Genomic DNA, 14498 nt, shown 5'->3' on the forward strand with positions numbered 1-14498 from the left:
TCTCCTTCCCATTGTCCTGCCTTCTTCTTCTCTGTGCTTGTCTTCCTTAAGAGGACAAGATGCAGGCTGTAGAAGAATAGCAGCCACCCACTCTCTGCCCTCTTCTCTTTAGCCATGGTGTCATTAATAGCGGGCCCCCTGTTACATCCTTCCTCCTTTCAGTGACGCTCCTTTGTGCCTCTATGCAGCCAAGAATGCCATCTATTCAATGTTTAAATTGGAATTCTTCAAGAGTTCCCATCTTGGCTTTCTTCCTTTGCTACTGAAATGATTGATTTCACATGGTTTTCATCCCAGGGTGAAGCTGGTGCGGTCGGTGCTCCAGGCACTGCTGGTGCCTCTGGACCCGGTGGGCTTCCAGGAGAGAGAGGAGCTGCAGGCATACCTGGAGGCAAAGGAGAAAAGGTACCACTCAGTGCTGGGCCTCGGTACAAGATACTCTGGAACTCCAGGCAAGAAAGCAGTGCAGGGATGCCTGGTTGTTTACAGTCCTTAGCAGGCGGTCTGGTAGCATCTTGACATCTCTATCCAGCCAGCACCTATGCTTGTTTAAACCCACTAATCTGGCAAAATTTCTTGCTACCATGAGATTTCATGCAAGCAGATGGTGTTGAGTAATACATGAGGCTCATTTTAATGCCACTAGCAATAATGTCTCATCCTGCCCTAATTAATGGAAGAAGCCATATCAAACAGCTGTCAACCGTTCTATGGCATTCGTTATGTTGGAAGAGTGACCAGGCGCCACCCGTTACCATGTTGTCTTGTGATTTCCAACCTCACCAATTTGAAACTTGCTTCATGATGAATCAAAGGGATGTTTATTCTTTAGTATTCAGTAATCATCTGTAAGGGGCCAGGAAAGATGAGCTTCCTACTGTTTTTCTCATCAATATCCTACAAAGTGGTGGGAAATTGAAAAACACTGAAATTCTTAAAGGGTAGCCAGCATCATAGAAGTTTGGGGAGCTGGAGATATTAAGAGCATCAGCTGCTCTTCCAGAGGTCCTGAGTTCAATTCCCAGCAACCACATGGTGGTTCACAACCATCTGTAATGGGGTCCAATGCCCTCTTCTGGCATGTCTGAAGACAGTGACAGTGTACTCATAGACGTTTTTTTTTTTTTTTTTTTTTTTTTGGGAAGGGGAAAAGAAATGTTTGCCAAAGCACTTTGCAGTTCATTAAACTCATATACTGTTTAGCCAGAAAGTAAAACATGGCTCTTGCTTTGTACTTACAGGGTGAGACTGGTCTCAGAGGCGAAATAGGCAACACTGGTAGAGATGGTGCTCGTGTGAGTAGAATCTTGTTTTTTTAATGTTTGCTTGTTTGTTCTTAAATTCTTTTGTTGTTGTTGTTGTTGTTGTTTGTACCTTATTCCATTTGGATTCAGCAAATTTAGGAAGGAGACCTACAAAAGAATTCAATTTGAGTAAAGTTGCAATCTATTACTTCCAATATCACTAACAACATGGTTTTACATGTGCCAAAAGAAAACTGGAAGCATCCACACCTTTGAAAATCACACTTCGACTTTTCCTACCTTCTTTAGTGCTAAGTATGCCAACACTAAACTACACAAACACACACACAAACACACACACACACACACACACACACACACACACACACACACACACACAAGCCTACAGGTTTAGAAGACCACAAATTAATAACAGAGCTTTCAGAAAAACAATTTTCTCATTTACAAAAGCAATAGCCCCCACCAATGTCTTACTATTCATTTGTCCACCCCAGGATCTGATCTAAGGGCAACCTCAGAGATTAGCTGTGACTACCTTAGGTGTCACAGATGACCCCACCCCCTCTGGCTCAAGGAAGTCTGATTACCTTCCTGCCATTGCTCTCCCTCCAAGCTGACAACTCACTGTGACACATTCCTGGTATCCTTTACCTTGAGTCACCTGGTTCTCACAGTTCCACATAAGGCCATGCATTTGCTTCCCTCTGGGGAATCTTACAAAAGTGAAGGAATGGAGAACAGCAAATCCTTCTCCTGCTCTGGCCTTTCCCATTCCCATCAGTTCTTTCCTCCTGAACTGACTGCTGAGAAACTTAATAACAAGTTCCAACATGGATTAGGGACTTTCTTTTTTCATTATTATTACAAGTGTGTGTGTATGTGTGTGTCCGTGTCCCATGACTAAGTGTGGAGGTCAAAGGACAGGTGATGAGCGTTACTTCACTCCTTCTGTGGCTCTCATAAGGGTCCCAAGGATCAAACTTGTGTCATCGGGCTTGGTTGCCGTCACCTTTACCTGCTGAATCATCAAGCTGGCCCTCGGGAGCTTTCTTGATGTCATACCTCGATGTGCAATACGGACGTCCTGAGCAGCAGGACAGAGTTCACTTTGGATGCTGTCTTTTGTTTTCAGTAAGACCTATTTCCTTTTGGGTCCTAGGGTGCTCCTGGTGCTGTAGGTGCCCCTGGTCCTGCTGGAGCCTCGGGTGACCGGGTAAGTATGCACTTGAAACGAGTTGTATGCAATTTCATTGAGCTGTAACTCTCTGAGCTGATAGCACTATGTAAAATCCCCTGCTTGTGCTAGTCCCAAAGAGCCTTGGCAATTCATTTTTATGGCTAGGTGTAAAGCCCACTCATTTAAAAAAAAAAAAAAAAACCCAACTAGCTGTTGCAGAAAACAAATGCAGCTTGTTCGGTGTTCTCTTTCCCTGCCTTTAGATGTGCCAACTACCTGATCTATACCTTAATCCCTATCATTTGTTTTAAAGACTTTCCCTGTTGCCCATTAACAATATCCTAATGCACTAAGCCTTCTCAAAGCCTTCGATTGTAAAAAGGGGGGAAAAATCAATAAAATACATAGTGTGCCCATTTCACATCGAACAGTCCATTTAAAATAGACCTTATTTATTGTATTGCAAAGATTGCAGCAAATAGATCAGCCCTGCAGCCAGCTAAAAATTAAAATGTCCTCCTACTGGTCTTATGGGAACTGATTGATAGTGTTTCAGAAAGTGAAGAACCGAAACCATTCCACCTTTTAAAATGAAGCCAGCCTTAAGTAGAGAAAGAATTCACCTCATTTTAGTCTCTGAAATGTCCATTAGTCTCTTACAAGATGTGAAAACAACCCTCTTTCTACTGCTCTTCTCTCTTCCTCTCCCCATCTGTGTGAGGCACATTTAGCAACTCATCACTGGTCTTTGGTGCCATTACAGGGTGAAGCTGGTGCTGCCGGTCCTGCTGGCCCAGCTGGACCTCGAGGTAGTCCTGTAAGTAGAAACCAGTGTTTTCTGCATAGTCATATTTTATGGTTTACAGACATCTGAGAAGCTGGGAATGTGACATGTTTCTCTCCCACCTAGGGTGAACGTGGTGAAGTTGGTCCTGCTGGGCCCAATGGATTTGCTGGTCCTGCTGTGAGTATCACATAAGGGAGATTAATCTGACATCACAGAGAGTCAGAAAGCCAGAGCTCACTGCTGTTCCTTCCAACAGGGTGCTGCTGGCCAACCTGGTGCTAAAGGAGAGAAAGGAACCAAAGGGCCTAAGGGTGAAAATGGCATCGTTGGTCCAGCCGGCCCTGTTGGGGCTGCCGGCCCATCTGTAAGTTGACTTCACTGTTGTCCAACATACCCAAGCATTTTTATAATCTAGGATGTGCCCATTAAGCACCTACTGTCTACTGAGCATTCCAGATAAAAGATTACATATGCAAGAGTGTGTTGTATGGACGTGTCTCACACACACACACACACGTAGACCAGGATGGCCTCAAACTTAGAGATCTATCTATCTCTGCCTCCTAGCTGCTGGGATTAAAGGCATGGGCCACCATACCCTGCAAGATTTTTTTTTTAAGAATTTACGTTTAAACACCATGTAAAATTTTTTTAAATATCTTGCTTTCATTTTTTAGTAACTCCTGGGGTGTTACCAGTTGGAACAGAACATTTATTTCATGTGATGTAGATAACTGTGTTTCATTTCTAAATTTTCTTCAAGGGTAGAGAAGACAGATGAGAATGAGTCATGGGTAAACAAACCTTTGTAGAGTTACTTGTCTTGTGATCTGAAGCTACCTTTTTTGCTTCCATTTAGGGTCCTAATGGCCCACCTGGTCCTGTTGGAGGTCGTGGTGATGGAGGGCCCCCTGTAAGTATTTACAATTGACTTTTCCTTTTTAGCTTACGTACTAGGAACAGTTTGAAAGTTTTAGAATTCTGGTAAATTTGAACTGTGAATAGAAGGGGCTTATTCCTGTTCATTCGAATCTAATCAGGAAAAATTAGGAAGCTCAACAGTACTGAGCTTAAAGTCAGCTACAAAGACATTAACTCAATCCCAGCAGCAACTTGGGTCCTCAGAGGTTGCTGCTGCCTCACAAGGAAATAACCAAGGTCAAACTCAGGCGGTTTAATTGGGAAATAGAACCAGGATTTCTTTGGTACCTCATATCCTTTTGTTAATGTCTCAATTCTAACAACTGATGGAGTCTCCTCCTCATCTCAGGTTTTCACCCCAACTCTCTAGAGTCCCAGAGGTCCCCAGGAATGAGCCCCTCTAACGTTTGTCCTCCTTAGGCCGTACTTAGTACTCTGGTTCAATTTCATACTTCCTTCTCTAACCAACACAGCTTTTCCTACTGTCCCCTTCCTCTCACCCAGCCAAGTGGTCAATAAACATTCACACATCCTAATGAAGATACCTTATGTTCTCCCACCTCTCCATCAGATTACCTGCTGGCATTACAGGAAGCACCAACAATCTTAATGTAAAATGCAGGCATTTCATCTAGTAGCATACTGATAAGACTTGTAGGCTATTAGAGCCTTCGGGACCCCAGTTAAATGCCCCCCTACCTTCAGCTGCATGCTACCTCCTCCATGTCCCATCCTTAGTCCCATGGGAATTTTCCAAGGAAAAAACATCTTATCTTATCCTCGTTCCTAGAGTCGACTGGACTGAGTTTGAATGTGCTTGGTTCTTAGGGTATGACTGGCTTCCCTGGTGCTGCTGGACGGACAGGTCCCCCGGGACCCAGTGTGAGTACATCCTTCTCTTCCGTTTACACTCACCAGAAGACCAGGCCTCTGGTAGGAAGTTAGAGAAAGGAAACATCTATCAAAACAAATTACTAATATTTGCAAGTACTTCCCCAATTTAAAATTATCTTTAATGGATGATTAAGACAAAATTCATCACAGGTTACATTTTAAGATACCAATTTTAAGTACTGTAATTTATTCATGCAAATACCAGCACCCTTTAGAAATACATAGTCTCATTTTACAGAGAAAAATGCAACAAGAGCTTTGGTCACATATCTGATATTTCTCTGCCTAATTACCCTTTAGAGCTAGCATTCTGCCTCCATTCTAAAGCTAGAATTGCTCCTGAATTTAAAGGTAGTGTGGTCTCTAACTCAATTTTCATTCAGACCTTCCTCTCAGGACTCGGGAGAATTTAATTAATTATCAAGGATTAAGTATTCCGCTTGAGGTTTCAGGGGGAAAAGAAATAGCAAAGATGTTGATTTCTTGGAATCTTTTACACATTCATAACAGAAAAAAAATCTTCATTCCTTGTAGGCATTTAATTAAATCTAGTCAGGAGCACATGAGCTCCTCAGTTTTGAACAGAATGCCAAGGTTGGCATTGCTTAAGAAAAAAAAAAATGGGCAGAGGCTGCAAGAATCCAAAGTCCCCTTCAGCTAAGACTTAATCAGCTGACTTACATCCCTTCTTGGTTCTGAATCCAATATGCCCGTGTACCAGTGATATAACATGTCTTGCCTTCGCCACTAAAATTTCTCACTGATTCGGCCTCATCAATGAGCTTTATTCCAGGCAGGAAGAAGAATTTTAAAAGTTCCAAAAATGGTGGGGCTATTATTTTACACAGTGACATTGTTCAAATCCTAGTATGTAGGAGCAGAGTGACTCGTCTCCGCGTCTGTAACAATTAGCAGGAAACAAATGACTTTATACATTTGATCACAGGGTATTACCGGCCCCCCTGGTCCCCCTGGTGCTGCTGGTAAAGAAGGGATCCGTGGTCCCCGTGGTGACCAAGGTCCAGCTGGTCGAACTGGAGAAACAGGTGCATCTGGCCTCCCCGGATTTGCTGGTGAAAAGGGTCCCTCTGGAGAACCTGGTAGCGCAGTAAGTGATTTCAAACTCCTTTTTCTCAATACTTATGTTGAGTTAGAATAAAGCCCCTTTGCAAATCCTCAAGTGTTCTATATCTATTAGTGAGTGATGCGGGCTCTCGAGTTGAGCTCGGTTGAGCCAGGAAATCTGTCCAGCACACAATAAGATGTGGTGGTAGATGCAGATGCCCAGAAAGTACATTCTAAGAGGATGAGAGAATGCAGCTTCACTGTAACAGCCCTTTCTGCTCTCTGGGGACCTAGGAATTAGTCCAGAATCCTACTGCTGTGGCTAGCCTTCTATAAATTAATCAGGCTTCAGAAGCTGCTGGTTCCTTAAGCATCCCTGGCTCAGAGTTACTGCAGTTCTGCAAAGTGCCCATGTTAGACCTTCCGAATCAAGGTCAAATTTTTCTTCTCTTGCATAGAGTCTATAAAGATTAAATCCACACCCTCAATGTCTTTATTAATCTCAACTACATATATATATATGTACTATATATATATATATATATATATATATATATATATATATATATATATACCAAAATGTAAATTTACTGTCATCCTCAGGAAGAAAAAAAAGAGAGAGGGAGTCATTCAAGAATGTGTCACCAATTAGAAGTCACTGGCCTGTTCCTAAACCCAAGACCCCTCGTTTTCACAATTCTTGAGCTAATCTGTATTATGAGATAGGGTCTTACCAGAAATAATCAGTATTTTTTTCTCTCATCTAGGGACCCCCTGGCACCGCAGGTCCTCAGGGTCTTCTTGGTGCTCCTGGTATTCTGGGTCTCCCTGGCTCTAGAGGTGAACGTGGTCTGCCAGGTATTGCTGGTGCTCTGGTGAGTTTGCCGCCATTCTGACTCTCATTACCATAATAAAAGATTTTTAAAAGCCGCCACTTCAAACGTGACAGATTGATCTCTGAATAACTCCACTTAAGATTTTTTTTTTTATTCATGGCATTTTCTTTATACAGATTACATGTCACCTATCTCGGAAGCTTTAATACCACCTTACTTAGACACACACTATAAAGACACAGCTTAACATTATGCAGAATGATTTTTGTTCTTGCTCCACGCTGAAGAATGATATAAGCCCTAATTGCATTTCCTTCTCTGGGATGTGAGATTCTGGCATCATTTATCCCGAAAGAAGAATGGGACTGTTCATGGGAAGTTCGTGAATCATTTCATTTAACCCTATACATGACAGCAGCTTGAAACCACCTTTCATCCTGAAACTATCGACTTTATGAATTAATTTTATTTGTGGCGAATTGGATGCCATCAGACTCTTCTCCTACACCCAAACATAGCCACATCCACACAACTGATCCTCTAGGTTTAGGAAAGGTGGAGCATGGTTGACAGCAACAGTGGTTCCTACCATGTTGCGACCTGTCTGTATCCGACTTACCTTCTCTCTCTCTTTTAACGAGAACTTTCTGGGAGCTGTTTTCGGCAGGTGAGATCAGCATTCTGTCTTATGATAGTGATGTTATTTCTATCTTCTCTGATACTCTAGGGTGAACCTGGGCCTCTGGGCATTGCAGGCCCTCCTGGGGCCCGTGGTCCCCCTGGTGCTGTGGGCAGCCCTGGAGTTAATGGTGCCCCTGGTGAAGCTGGCCGTGATGTGAGTAAACGAAAACCAAGCAGATTTTTAGTGTGTCAGCTTCTAGTGTTGAGATGAGGTTTCATATTCTGAGTTTCTAAACTAAATAATATACTGCTCCATATAATGATCTTTCTTTGCAGTGAGACTGTGAGGGTTGCTTGGGTTTGAAATGGTCTCTAACTGGAAGACTATAAATTAGGGTTTCGATATTTGATTTCTAAAGAATTAAATTAGGAGGTTCTTGCTCATGATTTTTAACTCTCTGAGCCCTGGGGATAATGAGGGCAGAGTAGCAGAAGCAGCGAGGCTAACGGATCACAGAATGTCACGCAGGCGTCTTAATTTGCCTGGTATTCTCTCATAGGGTAACCCTGGCAGTGATGGTCCCCCAGGTCGTGACGGTCAACCTGGGCACAAGGTCAGCACACTTTTTCATCTTTCCCTAATTTAAAAGCAACCAAAACAGCGACAGATTAACGCTCAGCTTCACTTTCATCATTGGTAGGGAGAGCGTGGTTACCCTGGCAACATTGGTCCTGCTGGTGCAGCGGGTGCTCCCGGTCCTCATGGATCTGTGGGTCCTGCTGGGAAACATGGCAACCGTGGTGAACCTGTAAGTATATAAATGTTGTCACCCTTGTGGACTTTACTGTGGCCTCATACTTGAGCACTCAGGCCATCAGAAGGATGATCTTGAGTTTGGCTGTTGAACTCTGTTTTTCTTTTCTAATTCACAGGGTCCTGCTGGTTCCGTTGGCCCTGTTGGTGCTGTTGGTCCCAGGGGTCCTAGTGTAAGTACATGGTGATGATTACTATTTAGGAATTAAGAAGAATGATTCTAAACCATCTACTTAGACAATCGATACTATATAGGCTAGACTTTGGTACTTTAGTGCATGGCGAGAAATGGTTCCGATGACTCTACTGATTTTAAGTCTATTGTGCTTGCTTGTACTAGTTCGTCATAAGGGGGTAGCTCTTCTGTGCACTGCTCAGTTAGAGATGCCCAGAGAAGATGGCAGCCCAGTTAGACCTTTGCTTGTCTCAATTTTTCTTTGTGAGTGGATAGAATATTCTTCGAAGAGAAACAAGTGGTGTCATGGTGAAAGAGTAGAAACCCATCTCTTTCTCTTTCTTCATAGGGTCCTCAAGGTATCCGAGGTGACAAGGGAGAGCCTGGTGATAAAGGGCCCAGAGGTCTTCCTGGCTTAAAAGGACACAATGGATTACAGGGTCTTCCTGGTCTTGCTGTAAGCAAATATGACATGAGTTCTAACCTGAATAACCTTCAGGCCCCCTCCTCAGATGCCCACTGTTTCTGTGGAGCACACCCCACCTTCTAGATCCATTCCAATCCTCCAGCTAACTCCACCTCTCTCAGAGAGGATTCAGTTTCAGTCTAACACAAAGAGGTAAGGGTTAAAGGAGCCAGAAACGTCCGTATATTAACATCTCCTGGCAACCGTGTCCTTCAACCCCACTTAAAGTAAACATAATTAGAAGGATGACTAATATTGCGCCGTTCAAATGGCTTGTGGAAAAAAAATAATTGACCATAATAGATATAATGGAAGAAAAGAGCTCCACTTTACATTCTCAATTTTCTCAATCCAGAGTCCATTGAAACGAAAGTTTTCCATTCAATTTGGGAAGAAAAAAAATAACCTATCTACTGACACATGTTCTGATGGTACTTTTTTCCCTCTGTTCTCTCTTTGAAGGGCTTACATGGTGACCAAGGAGCTCCTGGCCCCGTGGGTCCTGCTGGTCCCAGGGTAAGTGAATCAAAATTCAGGTTCTTCTCTTGAATTAAAGAATTATCCAGGCAGTGAGCCCTAGGCTACTCCTACCTATGGAATTTTACCCACTCATAAGCACTCGGTATTCTTTCTCTTTAGGGTCCTGCTGGTCCTTCTGGCCCCGTTGGCAAAGATGGTAGATCTGGACATCCTGGACCAGTCGGGCCTGCTGGTGTTCGTGGTTCTCAGGGTAGCCAAGGTCCCGCTGTAAGTACGATTTGAAAAGATAGCTTAGGACCTCCCTGACCAAAGGAAATCTTCCTTGAGACTAAGCTGATGGGATTTTGATAGTACCTGGGAGTAGCTCCACTTCAGTAGCTCTCTGAGAAGTTTGTAAACAGTGTGTCTATGATACGCTCTTGCGCTTCTTCCCTTTGGGACTGAGATGAAGCTGTTTGTTTACATAGCTGGTTCCTCTTTCTCCTATTAGAACCTGTACTGATACAAGCACATCTGAAACTTTCCTGTCCTATCTGTCTCCCCCACCATGAGTCAACTTAAAATTGTCTCTCTGACTCTTACTTCACAGGGTCCCCCTGGTCCTCCTGGTCCCCCTGGGCCTCCTGGTGTCAGCGGAGGTGGCTATGACTTTGGTTTTGATGGAGACTTCTACAGGGCTGACCAGCCACGCTCACAGCCTTCACTCAGACCCAAGGACTATGAAGTGGATGCAACTCTGAAATCTCTCAATAACCAGATCGAGACCCTTCTCACTCCTGAGGGCTCTAGAAAGAACCCTGCCCGCACGTGCCGGGACTTAAGACTCAGCCACCCAGAATGGAACAGTGGTGGGTGGCGACATTCAAGCCATACTAGACCCTCATACGGCCGACCTTTCCAAAACCAACGTCCATTGATGTTTAGAACAAATGTGTATTTGGGCCCCCAAAACTCTACACTGTCAAAATTCACACCCAGTTAATGAAACATCACTTCTTCCTCTGCCCACATCCAGCCTTAAATCTGTTGGGGTGTTTATTTGTTTACTCCCAGCACTAGGGATTAAATAGCAGACCTTAGACATGCTGGGCAAATGTCTAACACAGAACTCCATCCCCCGGCCATGTTTTATACCAGATCTCACTGCCCTTGCCTTGAATTCACTCTAGTCTTTGTGGGCCTTTGAAAGTTTGATTCTCCTGCCTCAGGTGGACTAAACACCCTGATGAGATGTTTCATGAAGAAAGGGGGACTCTTAAAAATAGTCACCCCCTTCTCACTATGGGATAGGTGATGTAACAGCACCATCAAAATGCATTTTGTGTGTGCGGGAATCAGTATTATTGACAAATTATTATTATGAGGACCTACATTGTGCAATAAATTTACCAGCTGGATTTTCTCTCCTAAAAAGATTATTACTGGATTGACCCTAACCAAGGATGCACTATGGACGCCATCAAGGTGTACTGTGACTTCTCTACTGGTGAAACCTGCATCCAGGCCCAACCTGTCAACACCCCAGCCAAGAAAGCATACAGCCGCGCCCAGGCCAACAAGCATATCTGGTTAGGAGAGAATATCAATGGTGGCAGCCAGGTACCAGATCCTCCAAGTATCCCTCCTTTTCCTAAGTATGATTTTCCTAGCATCATTTACTTTTTAATTACTTGGGCTTTAATCCTTTACCCTTGTGAGCTTATTACGAGAAACTGCTCTTTTCACAAATTCCAATGTGATCCTAGATCGCACGTTGAAAGATTGGACTCATCCATCTAATTCAACGTTATTATTCAAATTTGACTTAATGGGTAGTCACCGGATAAATAGCTAATGTCATTTCATGTAAAGGTGCGTCGGCCAGCAGATAGCCCTCCCCCGCCCCCCCCCCCCCGCCCTCTGCCCCCTGCCCCACAGCTATGCATGCATATGCCTTTCAGAATGTGAGCAGATTTTCTGAATTTGTAATCAAACCTTCCCACTGATGTTACCCAATGACACTAGAATCCAGTACATTACAGAAAAAGGAACTGAGGTCTGAGTCTGCCTCACAGTCGCAGATTCTAAGGAAGGGGCGGGGCATTCACAGTGCTGAGTAACTGAGCTCTTTTCTGCTGACGCTGCCCTCACCAGGTAGATCTTGGGGTTCTTAAAGCAACCGAAGCTTTTAACAAGTGTGTCAAGTTTCCTAAGCCCCAACTCCATTATGTCTTCATTAGGTCTTCATTATGTATTTGACTTTTTTTATTTGAGTTTTCTTGAGTATGAGGCGTCTAGGTAAGAGTTCTCACCTTCTTCTCCATAGTTTGAATACAACATTGAAGGGGTGTCCTCCAAGGAAATGGCCACTCAGCTTGCCTTCATGCGCCTGCTAGCCAACCGCGCCTCTCAGAACATCACCTACCACTGCAAGAACAGCATTGCATACCTGGATGAGAGGACAGGCAGCTTGAATAAGGCTGTGGTTCTGCAGGGTTCCAACGATGTCGAACTTGTTGCTGAGGGCAACAGCAGGTTCACCTACACTGTTCTTGCTGATGGCTGCTCCGTAAGTAATGGGGAAATGGAGGGAGGACATTTACTTTGGGTAAACGGTTCTAGCTTAGGCTAGTAAATGAAGAGATGAATAAGAGACTTAATTGGCCTTTTTTAAACACATTTAAGTGCATCCAGCAACTCTCATAACTACAGGAATTCATATTAGATACTGACTTCTATGCAGCTCGTACTTACTGAGATGAGTCCAATGCCCACACAGCCCTAGCTTTCCCCCCTCAGCATTTAGAGTTCCTAGATATTAGCATATACCCAGAATTCAAATCTTACTGAGGTTTAAAATGCTTCAGTTGTGAGACTTAGAGTACGGCCAATATTCCTTGGAAAAAAAAAAAGGGAAATTGTTTCCGGTATAAAAATGTGTAGCATGTTTTATATGATGTGCTATTAAGTAGAATAAAATTTTAAATGTAAAATATTGCATACCTACCCAACTCTCTGCACACACACAAGCACACACATACATACATGCACTCAAAGTGCATACACACATAAGATACACAAACACATACACAAGATACACCACACACACACACACACACACACACACACACACACACACACTGAAAAGAATATGTATCCAAACATATTTGAAAAACCAAGTTCCAAAGTGAGAACCGTTCCCTGAAACACACCCTTGACACTGTATGCCGACAATGTGCTTCCTAATAAGGAACACCTATCTTCAGAAAAGTATGGACCTGCTGAAAAAAAATGGCTTTCATTGACTCTGACGCTTAGATGTAGGCCGGACTCAGCTGTAATGTGACCTTACATTAAATTCTCCTTATTTCCCATTTTACTCTACAGAAAAAGACAAATGAATGGGACAAGACAGTCATTGAATACAAAACAAATAAGCCGTCTCGCCTGCCGTTCCTTGACATTGCACCTCTGGACATCGGTGGTGCTGACCAAGAATTCCGTGTAGAGGTTGGCCCTGTCTGTTTCAAATAAGTGAACTCAACCTAAATTAAAAACCAAAAACCCCTGAAAAAACTTCCTCTTTGCCATTTCTTCTTTAAAAAAACAAAAACAAAAACAAAACTGAAGGCTGAATCCTCTGTGTCTTCTATGCACCTCCATCTTAAACTGTGGGCAAAATAGAAGGACTGGTCAGAGCAGTGTGCAATATGATCCAACTAAGTTCCCTCCCTCGGCCCTTCCCCAAAATGTTTGCAGTGCTATTTTTGTGTGTGTTTGTGTTTCTTTTTGACACTCTGACACCTGTTGTGGACATTGTCAACCTTTGTAAGAAAAGCCCAAATAAGAATTGAAAAATAAAGAGAAACCCATGAACATTCGCACCACTTGTGGCTTCTGACTGTCTTCCACAGAGGGAAGTTTAAAACCCAAACTTCCAAAGGTTTGAACTACCTCAAGTCACTTTCCTGTGAGTGTAGACCACCCCAATGGGAGTTGACCCAGACAGACATGAACTGAGGGACTTGCTTTGTTTTGCTTGTGACACAAAGGTGCTAATTAGTAGTATTTCAGATACTTGAAGAATGTGGAAGGTGCTAGAAGAGTCACAGAAGAAATAACCCTCCATATTCATGTGTATTGTGCGGCCTCTTTCATTTGACTTAGAGGCCCAACTAAAGAAAAGCAGACCGCTGGCCCCAGATTCTCCCTCGTCTAGATTCAGCATTCTTTTCTTTACCAGCCTTCACTCTCATTCTCCCCCGTGGTTCCAAAATAGTCTTGTTTCTCCGGCAAGCAGAAAAATGGAATTGTACCTATTTTGTATATGTGAGATGTTTAAATAAATTGTGAAAAATAAAGCATGTTTGGTTTTCCAAAAGAAAATGCTGAGTGGACGTCCTTGCTTCTCTGCTCTTTCTCATGCAAATCTAGGTCTCTGCCACCCATTAGAGGAAGTGAAGCTCCTTGGAAGAAAATTATGCCAAAAAAAAAAAAAAAAAAAAAAAAGGTAGAAAGAGCTCAGAACAAGGAAGGATTTGGGAGATCCGAGCTCCAGGTTCTGCTGTGCTCCTTGGAGCTAAGTGACCTTCAGCCTCCGTACCTGGGTTTCTGCTTCCCATCTGTGACTCCTCAGCAGGCATGGTCCCTAGGCACCAAGATACTGTTGATCTCTGATTTCTATAAGCAAAGGTCCATAGAAGCTCTTTATCCAGCGAGCACTTTGTAACTGTGGCTGAAAGTTGGTCTATGCACAATTAATATTATTAACTACAACAGTTTCAAATAGTCAGTAAAAATGCCACACACTTAACTGTGCTGCAGGGGAGTACAATGGCTGTTGAGAGGTAATGTGTGCTGTCAGTCAGCACAGACAGTTTAGGATAATAGTACCAAGAACACCTACCTGCCAAATCACGTTCATTTTTCCTCCCCTGCACCTTTCAATGACATCCTTAACACACTTAAACATAGTAATGTGTCAAGTCAAATGTTAAGATTCATTTAGAACTTATTTC

At 43.3% G+C, this 14498-nt stretch overlaps 1 protein-coding gene across 1 annotated transcript in view; it reads left to right on the forward strand.

Annotated features, from left to right (window-relative positions):
• COL1A2 (collagen type I alpha 2 chain) overlaps nt 1-13367 on the forward strand; it is a 35157-nt gene extending 21790 nt beyond the window's left edge. Inside the window, exons 30-50 of the mRNA XM_080936573.1 lie at nt 298-405; nt 1242-1295; nt 2425-2478; nt 3206-3259; nt 3353-3406; nt 3486-3593; nt 4089-4142; nt 4979-5032; nt 5991-6152; nt 6877-6984; nt 7673-7780; nt 8127-8180; nt 8268-8375; nt 8500-8553; nt 8905-9012; nt 9484-9537; nt 9661-9768; nt 10091-10349; nt 10916-11100; nt 11807-12049; nt 12868-13367. Of these exons, the coding sequence (XP_080792699.1) occupies nt 298-405; nt 1242-1295; nt 2425-2478; nt 3206-3259; nt 3353-3406; nt 3486-3593; nt 4089-4142; nt 4979-5032; nt 5991-6152; nt 6877-6984; nt 7673-7780; nt 8127-8180; nt 8268-8375; nt 8500-8553; nt 8905-9012; nt 9484-9537; nt 9661-9768; nt 10091-10349; nt 10916-11100; nt 11807-12049; nt 12868-13014 (2238 nt within the window). The 3' untranslated portion in view covers nt 13015-13367. The remainder of the gene's footprint in view (nt 1-297; nt 406-1241; nt 1296-2424; nt 2479-3205; nt 3260-3352; nt 3407-3485; nt 3594-4088; nt 4143-4978; nt 5033-5990; nt 6153-6876; nt 6985-7672; nt 7781-8126; nt 8181-8267; nt 8376-8499; nt 8554-8904; nt 9013-9483; nt 9538-9660; nt 9769-10090; nt 10350-10915; nt 11101-11806; nt 12050-12867) is intronic.
• The last annotated feature ends 1131 nt before the right edge of the window (nt 13368-14498 follow it).

The sequence above is a fragment of the Micromys minutus genome (assembly GCF_963924665.1).
Source record: "Micromys minutus genome assembly, chromosome: 23".
Classification (NCBI taxonomy): Eukaryota; Metazoa; Chordata; class Mammalia; order Rodentia; family Muridae; genus Micromys; species Micromys minutus.